Source organism: Acanthaster planci, linkage group LG06 (genome assembly GCF_054643075.1).
Source record: "Acanthaster planci isolate LZ-2023a linkage group LG06, COTS_SCS, whole genome shotgun sequence".
Lineage (NCBI taxonomy): Eukaryota > Metazoa > Echinodermata > Asteroidea > Valvatida > Acanthasteridae > Acanthaster > Acanthaster planci.
Window position 1 is genome coordinate 7,107,318 of NC_141782.1, and position 12,474 is coordinate 7,119,791.

At 41.3% G+C, this 12,474-nt stretch overlaps 1 protein-coding gene across 3 annotated transcripts in view; it reads right to left on the reverse strand.

The window, feature by feature from the left end:
* Nucleotides 1-12,474, reverse strand: part of LOC110980002 (1-phosphatidylinositol 4,5-bisphosphate phosphodiesterase gamma-1-like) — a 64,266-nt gene that overhangs the window by 21,070 nt on the left and 30,722 nt on the right. For 2 of the 3 annotated variants that reach the window (XM_087138146.1, XM_087138147.1), the window contains 10 exons: nucleotides 11,819-11,904; nucleotides 11,427-11,547; nucleotides 10,788-10,873; nucleotides 9,842-9,976; nucleotides 7,527-7,591; nucleotides 7,270-7,386; nucleotides 5,626-5,810; nucleotides 2,722-2,925; nucleotides 591-713; nucleotides 185-362 (listed from right to left, as the gene is read on the reverse strand). In XM_087138146.1, coding sequence (XP_086994272.1) covers nucleotides 185-362; nucleotides 591-713; nucleotides 2,722-2,925; nucleotides 5,626-5,810; nucleotides 7,270-7,386; nucleotides 7,527-7,591; nucleotides 9,842-9,976; nucleotides 10,788-10,873; nucleotides 11,427-11,547; nucleotides 11,819-11,904 — 1,300 coding nt within the window. Of the gene's footprint in view, nucleotides 1-184; nucleotides 363-590; nucleotides 714-2,721; nucleotides 2,926-3,719; nucleotides 3,921-5,625; nucleotides 5,811-7,269; nucleotides 7,387-7,526; nucleotides 7,592-9,841; nucleotides 9,977-10,787; nucleotides 10,874-11,426; nucleotides 11,548-11,818; nucleotides 11,905-12,474 lie in introns of all 3 variants that reach the window. The other variant, XM_087138148.1, reaches the window with a different exon arrangement.

Here is a 12,474-nt window from a genome sequence, read left to right on the forward strand (position 1 = left end):
GTATGTTTTCCTTTTTACTTTGCAAGATTTAACTAACAACAAGTTCATTCTCCTCTACCATTAACCTTAAGATCAAAGACCACAGGTTTATTTCAACATGCAGCCGAGGTCATTTAAATTTCACAAAAAGTGTAACAACTATGGACCAATAAGAAAACCAGACTGTTTGGAAACTGCTGCCCACCCCTCCGAGCCGATCCACAATCTCCTGGTTAACAGGGTACTTAAGCTTCATCTTGCGGTACAACGGGAACTTCTCGTAGTAGGAGACCAACTCCACAATGCTCTCAAAGTGGGCATTGCCGATGGCAAAGAGGCGGCCCTCCTGGTTAATGCGGCAGTGCTTAATCTTGCCCTCAGCCCTGCAAGGTGGATGATGCAACCAAGTGGGACAAAAAAAGAGTCTGTGATTATCTAACCCTGGCTTTCTCAGAAATCTCATCAGAAACCAGTGCTGTTGGCCAGTCCATTTTAAGCCCTTCCGCAAGTCCAGTCTTAAGTCCTTTCACAAAATCTGTCATAAGCAATGAGGTGAAACAAGGACTGATGGCAACTACTGCCCATGAATGGCTGGTACCCTGATGCCTCACCTGAATGAAATGGCGTAGGAGTCGTCTGCCTGCTCCCTCTTCCTGACGAGGAATGAACCGTCTTGGTGCACCCGCTTCAGCATCTCCTCCGCTTGGGTTCGGCTCAACTTTTTATGAAACCAACTTTGTGGAAACAAATTTGCAACAGAAATTACCATGAGGAGTCGAGGGAAGTTAGCACCAATACCTCTTACAGAAGGATTATACTTTCAAATTCTCTGTATCAAAGGCAATGGCATGCCTTTTAATGAACTGAATTCATTTTTGAAACTTGTGAACAATCCATACATAAATGACTTAATTCAAATAGTTGTTTTTGACAAGGAAATTGCTTTTAACATGCACACATGTAATGATTCAAAAGAACTAAATCTATAGGATTTGTGAGGGGAAAGAGTTCAGTTTTGAGAATTTAGAACTTTGTGATAGTGGACAGAACACTAGCCTTTGTAATCAAGAGGGAATATGAAATATAACAAGTAAACGTTGGTAATTTTCTGGCTTGCAGTGAGCTATCCAGTATTTACATTATTTACAATAAAGGAAAGAAGGAAATGTATGAGGGGGATTGTATGAGGCATACCCAACACAGTCAACTACAAAGCTCAAATAGTTGCTAAGGTTATGGACTGCAACATCACACATACGACAACATGAAAGAAATTTTTCCTGATGTGGTGCCAAACCTGTGTATATACAGTAATGGTAACAGCAGCAAGATTATCCATGCAAAGTAGAGTGCACGTGTAAATAGTACACAGCAAGGGTGCCCGATCCAGCACATGGATAGATAGATGGATTAGTTTCTTTGCTCAACATGCTAAATGTTCCTACAGCAGTGCATTTATCTTGTGAATACTAACAAATTTTATGTATGGCCATATTTTTTTAATGCAAGAGATTGTGCACCCAGTAATGGAACTTGACAATCAATTTGCCAACACTTTCTTGTTGCGATAACCCACCAAGTCAATGCAGAATTTTGTACATGCAAAAATTTACAATATTGCATGTGTATCTATGGTTGAATTATTATAAAGCTTTCAAGAATTTCCACTCATGCCAAAGGAAAGTTATTTGAGGCCACTCAATGTTATTTTTTTTTAATGTATCTATTCCAACTTGCATAAAAGGAAAATTGCCCAGCAGAATAAAGCATCTGAATTGAAAAGTGAAAGTGAACAGTAAACACAGTAAGATAAAGGGCCATGTTAATGGACAACTGCATAAAAAGATTTGGCAATGAATACTGTAAGAAATGACAATGACAGACCAGACCTACAAGAATTGAGAAGGGCATCTGGCACATTACAGGGAAACAAATAACACAAGAGATAGACAAACTGTGGGGAAGTTAACCTGTGTCTGTCTGATATTCTTCAGTGATTACTTTCAAATACTTCTGCTTTCAGTCAGCTTAAAATTTAATGTCAAGGGGTAACACTTTAAGACAAAAGGTCCATTCATTTTTTTTGTTGCACTCAAAGTATCCAATGATCAATTGGATGAGCTCATTCACTGGCAGGGCCAAAAAAAAAAGCTAAAATTGCCTCTCGCGAATCATCAATTGGAGTAACAACAAAAGTCAAGTGGGGGATATGTCACATGCCTAGTTTTTGTAACTGTGGCAGACAACTAAAAAAGTAAGACAAGAAGCATTTTTATTTCAAGCATTTTTGTTTTTCTTTTCAACCACAAACTCTGGGCCACTCGTACATGCAAAAAACCTAAATTTTGAGATGCTATAGATGTGTCTCCTGAAATGATGGCATGTTAGCTGGAAAAGTTTCTTGCTGTGCTTTTGCTGTGTCTTTAGCAATGGGTGAGTTTTTCTACGACCATGTTTTTGCAAATGATATACAGGGCTTTGACTCCTTTCAACAAAGTAAAATTTCACTTGCTTTTCTCTCTGTGAAACAAGGTCGAATGTGCTTCCACATTTCGTGAAAAATATTGATGGCATTCTTTGCTTTGAAAGAAAATGAATCATGAAACAGCAAGATTTCCAAGAGATTTTGATTCAAAATGGTACAAATAAAATATGCACAGCAAACTGTTACTGAGCAATGAATCAACCAAACAAAATTCATATGCTTTCTTCTTTTTCTGTAGTTCTTCGTTAACAACTTACTTTTGGTTTTCATGTCCCATTGCCTGGGGCACCGTGTGGGTCAGGGTTAACAGCAGACCATTCCGTCCGCGCAGTGGCTTTTCACGATAGTAGTTTACAAGGTCGTACAGGTTTGGGAAGAGTTGGCTGTCCGTTAAGTAGTACATGCTCTGACCCTGCACTAGCTTGGATTTGATTCGGCAGTGATTTACCCGTCCCTGTGCCCTGTTTAAGATTGTGTTGTGTGTGCATGTACAGTATTTGATTTAAGGGTAGGGAGAGGAGGAAATGAAGGATTGATTCAGGGAAAGGTGAGGTCGAGGGTTAGTAAGGAAATGTGGACGCGTTTGGCAAGATGAAAACCAAGACAGAATAATTGAGGATGAAAAAAAGAAACCATCGGATGGAGATACATTGGAAGGGGATTATGAATTTAAGTGATATGGTCATAAGGCATGTCGAGGAAAAAAGACACATTAATGAGGTGATGAAAAGGAACATACAAAACATAAAGAGTATGAAAGAAAAGTCACCGAGCGATGATGGTAAAGAGAAAAAAGAGGTCAAAGATACGTGACAAACAAGATAAAAATGATGGCAAGGAGAAGAGAAAATGACAGGAAAAACAGATTCAAAAGAAAAAGGAATTGATAACAAAAAAACCATAAAGAGATGCCTCCAGAATGGTTACGGTTTGAAAGGAGCACAGAAGTGACATGATGCACATGATGGTTTAGGTACACAGAGGAGAGGAGAGATAAAGACAAAAACAATACAATTAGGAACAAAGCATTAGGCCACATGCACGGTTCATCCATAGGTTAAAGAAGACCTCCATGCCAGCAACATGCAACCGACCGATTAGTAGAGCGTGAAACTCCCATCCACTAAGAAAAAAACACACCAGAAGACATGCTATCAGTGATTAGTGTCTTATTGTCACACCGGGTGGGAAAAGGAGAAAATACAGAGGTTAGCAGTCCATGGTGGGCGGGTTGGTGGGGGGCGGAGCAACTTACTCTTTGCCCTCATGACTTAGTGGCTGGGGTACTGGATCGGTCAGGAGGAGTTCCAGACCACGGCTGCGCAGGGGACACTGTCGGTAGTGGGAGATGAGACTGTAGAGGCTATCAAAGCAGGTGTGCTCCACCAGGAAATACTTGGGCCGGCTCTGGTCCAGCTTGTAGCGGATGCGGCAGTGGTTGACTTTTCCTCGAGCCCTTTTTTTGGGGGCAACATGGAGTTTGGGATTTTTTTTAAGGCCGGAGGGAAAAGGTTAGGGCATGAACTCGAGAAAGTGCAAAACTAGAGCATTTGTGACTTTCTGCTGCCAGGTGACCTTCATTGGCGCCCGAGTATTTCAGCCAGGCCTAGAGCCTTGTAAACAGAGCCCAGATTGTGCGGTGTTATACAACTGTCTTTTGTTCATGAACCTGGCTCAGTGCACTGCTGACCTCTTTTCAATAGGGGCCAGATAGTGTGCAGCGGTGCTGTGTGGCTCATCGCTGCGGTGGTGGAGCGCTTTTGTCCCCGGTGGTAATCCGCTTGCTCTCAATGCCCCAAACCCTGGTATACGGTTTCAAAACAATGCTGGATTATCACCACTTTTGAGAGTGAAAAATGCCGGTAATGCCCAGCAGCCTGGTCTTTTGTTCGGAGTAGGGTCTTTTGTTACAGGGCCCTGTTTCCTTTGTCTGAGTTCGGAGACCCCGGCCACGCATATAAACTATACGGCTCCGATTTCGGAGTCCCCGGCAGGTAGTGGTTAATGACGTGGGTAGACGGAGATTTTTTGTATATATTACCTGATTAACTCAATTTAGCTGCAAAAGGAGTGATAAAAAACAGCCAGGGCAAACACAATTACTGCATGATGACGGGAACAAACTGAAAGGCTCCATATTATTCACTCCAAATGTTCGACTCAAGACTGAATATTGGCTCAAAATAGAGTTACATGGCAGCTGAAGACATAATGAAGTTCTGTATTGGGGCTAAGACTATCAACGCTTTGAGTCTGTCCAACTACTACAGGCACTCCAAACTGACACAGTCAATGGTGTGAATTGTACTTGGGAACATGTTTTGTACAATTTTGTAATCCTTTTCCATGTCAAAACTATCTGTCATTTTACATCGGGTGTTAAACCTTCGCTAAACACTGTATAAATGAACGCTGTACACTCAGTGTTGTCCAAAAGTCTACTTGGGTGGGACTCGAACCCACGACCTCCTCCTTACCAAAGCAGATGTCTTACCACTTGACTAAGTGTACATACATGTACATGTAAATAGAAGTTGGTAAAGGACATGTAAACGCAATCTAGCTGTCTGTATGTACAGGCACAGCTGATGGGTCCGGGTGTCAAGCTTGCCTCAATGCCCCTCCACATGACCTCTGAACATAAAGGCAACAGAGGCTTTGCATGGTAGCCATCTTGCAGGGCAGTTGTTTTGATCCACAGGGAAACCTCCATTGTGTATACCCCATAGAGCAAAAACACTGGCCTGCAAGACAGAAGCCACGCAAACCCTCTAAAGTGTACATGTACTAAATCAGCATTTACGGCATTTGGCTGTATATCAAAAGTTGGCAGATATATCTTGCTTTTTTTTTCTTTCAAAAATCAAAATCTTAAGCAAACAATAATACCCTTGACAGGTGGTATTATAAATACTGAATACTTTTCCATACTTTTTCAGAGAAATGAGAGCACTGTTGCAAAAACTAATTTTTAAAAATTACATTGCATGGGTTCTACATGATAAGCCAGATCATTAGCCAAAATGTAGGTCAGATTTTAGCGATTACAACTCAAACTTACAAGGATTTCAGGATTGAAAATCCTTATCTGGAGAAGTACTGAGACATCACATCCCTGCCCAACTTACATTTATGAGGGATATTTCTCCCTGGACGCTTACCAGAAAGACAAGGAGTAGTCTCCCTTGAAGGTCTCACTCTCTCGCACCAGGAAGGTGCCATCTCCCTTCTGGTACTGGGTCAGCAGCTGTTCGGCCAGCATCCTGGGCGGAACGTCACTATTGCTGTTGAGCTTGCCATGGAACCAAGGCTCCGAGAAGTGTAGCTCGTCGTTGGGGGTGGCTTGCTATCAAAGACCAGGGGGAATGGGGGAGACGGGAACTCGTCAAGAGTGTTGGCTACTTTGGTGACCAGCGCGGGGAGTCATTCCTGTAGCAGTACCACTGTCATTGGTAAGTGGGTCACATCCATCATGTGCCTCTACAACCAATGTGTGTGACTTATCAAATACATGAGTGTCATATTACACCATTAACCCTAACACTCCTCAGTCCTCCAATAGGTGAAGGATTGAGGAGGGTTAGGGTTAATAATCGATCTTCACTGGCTTCCAGTCAGATTCAGGATTGTTGTTGACTTATAAATGTTTTTATGGTTTAGCACCAGTTTACCTAAGCCAGCTTATCATAAAGAAGCCCTCATCTCGTTACAATCCTCACATGACGACACTCTTCACGGGCACCCTTTTCATGGCACCAAAGTCACCCTTGGGGACCACGCTTTTGTTATTGCTGCCCCAACCCTCTGGAATGCCCTACCTATTCACATTAGGAGAGCTAGTAGCCTTAGTAATTTTAAGTCGATGTTAAAAACCATCTTTTTAAATCGGCCTTTTATTAATCTGGATGTTATATTTTGTGGTTTGATTTTGCAACATTGTATTAAGCTTCGTTGGGTGTTTTTACAAATTTCATTTGCACAGATGTTTCACATTTATAATTCTTTAATTATTACTGTTTCTGCTTGTATTATAATTTTAGATGTACTATGGTCCGTCATGGATATAATATTTTAGTGTGGTTTTCATAGTATATATTTAAGTCATTTTATTGTTCAGCGCATTTGAACAAATTCTATTCGGAATTTGCACTTTATCAATGAATAAATTATTATTGTTATTATTATTATCGCAATAAATAGTTTCTCCTTGAAAAACTGCCTGATGAATCACAACAATTTTAGAAATTTTGGAAGACATGCAAACAAGATTCCTTCAACCCTCTGGACTTGAAGTGTAACGAATGCCTTTTTCATCAACATGGAAAATGACACTGCTATTGATGGAAAGTAATGTTTAATTTCTCCACCTCATATGCATGAGGGCGGTGCATGTAATTTGACATTTAAACAACACCTCCTTGTCAATTTCAACTTACAAGATGAGATGAACATTTTCTCTTTCAGCCTCAAAACATCCAGTAATACTCAATTTGCAAGAATTTACCACCCGGTGGCTTCCAGCTGACAGACACAGATCGTCTTATATTACTAATGACCCTTACATTTATGTACATTTCATGGTTACTGTAAATCACAGAAGATGCTATTCCTGTGGGGTCATCGCACTCATGCACATGTCTTAACTCACAACACCCTACTAGTCAGAGAGGAATGTAATGGGCAGTGACTACCTAAGTGTGAACAAGATGGCCCCGCAGTAAGGGGTTCCACTGCTTTTCACTGAACTTGTCTATATTGGTCACTCTACAAATGTCAAACCTTTGAAACCACAGTACAGTACTTACAATATCCAATTGACTGCTGGTGTCATCATCATCATCTTGGTTGCCAACGTTCTGAGTCTGCTCACAGTAGAAAAGCTTCTCTGTTGTCAACATGAAGAAGTGGGGAACCCACTCATTCTTGAGAGGAAAGAAAGTAACAGGGCTTATTTGGGTGAGTGGATCAGTGTCGACAATTTATTCATGTCAGATTGCTGACTGGTGGGAGACAGAAAGTGTACCACTGAAATCTTTTCAGTGTAAACTGATGGTTTACTCACATCCATTGGGTCCTCAATCTTAAGAATTCCATTCTTCAGAGAGTTCCTCACATCAAGTCCAGACACTGCACATAACACAAATTTTAAAGAAATAAAAAATAATAAAAGTCAACACAAGGTAGGAGTGGAGTTCAAAATGCCACAAGGACATTGAGCAATGTATGACTGGCCATCAAATTGAGTCCTGTCTTGAGTTTAACACGTGTGACTGCAACCCAATATAACCTGATCACATCAGAAAGGTCTTCACAGTTTTTCGTGGGCTTCCCTGTGAAATGGAGGACTTCAACCTTCTCATAAATAGTTTCAAGAATTATACGGCAAGGCAGAGTGATGAAAAGTGAACAAGCGCAGTACTGCGGACTACTACAATCTGTTTGACAATTGGTTAAATTTCTTTAACCCCTTCACGGTGGGATTATTTTGACCGCGACTGCTGGGCTGTGGTATGCCCTGAATGGAGGGCTTTGTCCAGCAGCAGGCCCCATTGAACCAACAGCTGCATGGTGAATAGACTGTATGTGTGGTATGCACTAATCCTCACACAATGGTGCCGTAGTAGCAGTCCTCCATAGCGAAGGGGGTTAACCACTTGCTGTGTCATTTTTCGGCTTGCATTTTTCAGAGGTAATCTATCACTATTTTTAAACAGTTTACCACTGTTTTGGGCAAAGTGCGGCCGCAGATTAACACCGCGGACAAAAGAGCTCCAGGGCCCCATTGATGAGCAATACAGCATCGCTACATGCTAATCCAGCCGTGTTTGAAAATACACCACTGGCATTTACTGGGGACAAAGGAAATCATGCAACACCTCACAATTCTGGGCTCTCTTTAAAGGGCGGCAGGCCTGGCTGAAATATTCAGGAGTCAATGAATGTTGCCTGTCAGCTTAGAGTAGACACCAAAGACTCATTCGTGTCCAAAGAGTCATTCGTGTGGGTGTAAACGTCCATTAAATGAAATGATGAATTTTTGAAGAATTTTGAAAACTGAAAATCATGAAAATCGCCGGTATGTGTGCACAGCATTTTTCAAAGCACCCGAACAAAGTAATAGGTATTAATTGTCACAAAATGTGTATTCCTACTAATTTCCAAAACGAAAGCATATTTCCTGGCTGCGCCACACTTTTAAGCAGACTTCACAAGATTTCATCCAGCCACAGAATCGCAAGGTTTACACTGCCGTACTGTATGCTAGTCACATACACAGCATGCAGTGATTGCCTAGAGGGGTAGTTCCAATTGCTCAATTGCGACACCCCTAGTCTCTCTTCCAGTCATTTCTCATGTGCCATAAATCAACACTTGGTCGAGAATAATGTTGACAGACCACTAACAGCCAAACTGGTGACTTTCAGCTCATTTTCAAGTCTTTTAAATCTTGTGATCGACAGCACTTTTCACGTTACAGTCCACCAAGCTTTGTGCTTCTATCACCCATTTTCCAGAGCATCCAATTGCTTTCCACAGGCACGTGTTGAAGCCGTGCACATGCACAGGGTCTTGTACAATGATGGGCACCGCGCTATAGCCTAACTTGACTTTGTTAGTTCCGTTTCATACTGACTCACATAGATATATACAGGGGGTGGCTGTGCTCTCGATAACAACCAGTGCAGGAAGGAAAAAAGTGATTACGTGCAATCTACCATGTTTCAAACTTTGTTACTTGATGAAGATTGTTGGTCTCCAAAAGCTCAGAACAAGCTTAACCAGTTTGAGGTAAATTATTTTACACATTTATGAACGTTCAATGTACATTTTCTCTGGACAAAAGGGATAAAATTGTAGAGTGGAAAAGGGTTCAAGCTCAGTTCAACCAACCAGGAAAATAGAATTCAGGCCTACCAGCCTTGCTTCATGAAAACAAAAATCATTTAAAATGTCAGTATTTTGGGGCTGTTTGCAATGATTCCAGTACTGCTGTGTAACAGTTACTATGTTCGGTTATGTGCGTTGGCATTGGGGGCCAGTTCGTCTGTTGTGTTGTCATTTAGGTTGGTCTGTTTATGGCGGGTTCTGAAAGTCCCATAATTATGGTTGCAACATTGGATAATGCGGAAATGGGGACACATGGGACAAGGATCAGAGGATCAGAGGAGCCCAAGTGGAGCTGAATAGGATTGTTGTGTGAGGATGATAGTGGCAAAAAATTTCTGACTGAATGGCTTGGTGGACGTCTACATTATCAACCAGGAGGTAGAATCAAGTCCAATTGAGGCTTAAAGCCTGTAATTATTGAGTTTTTCCCTTTCAAAAATCCCTGATCAATAACAAGGATGGTTCTTCTTAGTGTAGAAGAGAACTCACTTTCTTCAGTTGGTACGCTGAAAGTCTCACTGGCTCCCGTCAGCTTCTTGTGCTTCAAGATGATCTTCTTCCGCAGCTGATTGACGGTGGGCAGTGTAGTGGCATCGCGATCCACTGGCTGGGTCAGAAGAGCATCTGTGCGTAGACACAATGGGATAGAAAACCCATTAAGATCAGGTACATGTAGTTTCCTCCACTGAGATCAGGGAAGAAACTTTAATGTCTAGTTTGGAAACTGTGACCAGATTCGGTTTCAATCATTTTTCATTGGGGTGCCGTGCACTTCAACAAGGCATTTCACAAACTTCTCTCTACTAACAAGTACACTATACATAGCTCTTGCTGAAGAGTACCTGCCGTCATCTCACCCACAGGGAATACAAAACAACTGCAGTCATTTCAGACCTAGGACGGCAGGAACAAACACTATTTCTGTGAGTTGTCAGCAGGACAGATTTCATTTAACTTCCAAAGAAATCACAATTTAAGTTCGTGCTACTGGAATACAAAAATTATAAAGACTTGCCCTTTATTCTAGTCACAATTAAGAGCACTTATCCCTCAGTGAAATGATCTACTTACATGTTTAGAGGTCATCCACCATTGTCATTATACAACCATACAAAATGTATGCCAGGGGAAGGGTTATCAGGTTATGTACACTTTTGATAACAATTGAAATTGATGGTAATTGGACTTTTTCCTTTCTTTCTGTACATGCTAAAGGGGAGGATGATCTGAGAAAAAAGTGTGCTTTGTTGACGTGTCAGAATGACGACGAAAATGGACGGCCCCTCAGAGAGAATTTGGTATTTTTCTCACAGCTGCATTGAAATTTCCAAGACAAGTTATCTCATACTGAGAGAGGATATGGGCAATCCATGCCAATCCACTGCTACACCTGTTTAAAATAAGTAGTATATGCAAATATAAGGCAAAAGTTTACCCCCGAAAACTTCCTGGAATGATGTGGCCATGTTACGTTGCTGTATCAGTGTGCAGTGGTTCTCTATCGACAGTATGATGGGCAAACTATGGGCAGAACAAAAAAATCAAAGAAGAGACATCATCATCAGTAGTTTCTCAGTGTAATGTACAAGGCCTCCAAAGGCTGGTTAGCATATTTGTCACACACGACACAAAATCTACCCACTGGCAGAGTTATCAGAGAGGGGGTAGTTTTGGGGTTTACATTCCATCTCTTGGTCCAAAAAAATAGGAAAACAAAAGGAAACCGACTTAAAGACATCTATTAAATCCCAGTTTACAACGGAACCCCATTCCTGAGCCAAACCAAGATTTTCCCTGTCACAGACTAGGATTCTCACCTGTGACTTGTGACTGATGACCTACGATCTACCACTCAAACTTGACACGTGAGCTAAGACTGAATAACATGAATGCCAAATTGGACTGCAATAATCAAATTTGGACCAAACTGCCAAATCAGACATGACTAAGGTAAGTTCAACAGGGTCTTGATGAATTTGAGCAGAAAAGAAAGAAACTTTCTGATCTATGCCCAGCTGCTGTATTCTGTCCATTTGAGTAGGACTACTTCAAGGGAAAACCCAGAGAAACTCACTCTGACTGCACCCAAGCATGTTCCTTTATCGTCTTCAGAACATCCATGAATTTGATTTTTGAAGTCAGGGTCAGGCCATGATAGATTATGGGCATTCCTTCTGGTCCATCCCAACAGTCAACTATCAACACAAATTGGATAACATTTTTCCTCAGTTAGACAAAATTGTAAAATTAGAAACCATCCATATCTGTATTGAAAATCAAGTAAAAATGACCCCTTCGCCCACATTACATTAGACATCATAATACATGCTAAGAACGGATACAACCCTCCCTAAAATTCTCCTTACTAGTTTACAATCAAATTCCTGCAGAGAGTACATTCTTTTTCCCTGCCTGGTAACTGGTATAGTTTTGAGTATTTCTAAAAAGACATTTAACATGACATACGTTCCAGACATCTGCAACCCATGCGTAGACAGCGTACGTAGGCCTCACATGATGACTCACTGGCAATCTGATCCCCTGTAAGATACCTGAAATCACAACATACAAATATTTTCAATGAAATACAGCATCAATTGTCAGGAGTCATTTTCAGGCTTTACTTTCACAGTTTCAACTGGCAAACAGAAGTTATTTTTTGGGGGGTGGTCTCTGCCCCCATCCCAGACCATTTCTCTGAGACCAGCTTTTCAGCATAAATCCTGCTCCTTAACCAGTGATAGAACTTCAATGTAAAGACGTCTAGTGTACATGCTTTATGCACCTGAAGGACTTCGAATGGTAACAGTTTGAATTTAACTCTGAAGTGAGGGTCCCCTTTACAAATGGAGTCATTTTTAAGAGCTGCCAAGCACCTATAGGAAAATGCTGAGTGCAGAGAGTACTTGCCGCGCAAAAACTGGTAACCAACTGAACTTTACAGCATTGTATATTTATTCCCAGCTAATATCTGTTCCACATATTTAACTGGCTCAGCAAAATTTTCTGAATCACACCTTAGGCCTTTAAATGTGTGGGGAAAAAATCACTACATCCTAATCACCACCAAGAAAGAACCTATGGATGAAGTGAAGCAAGTTCCTCACTGGTAACCTCATGTG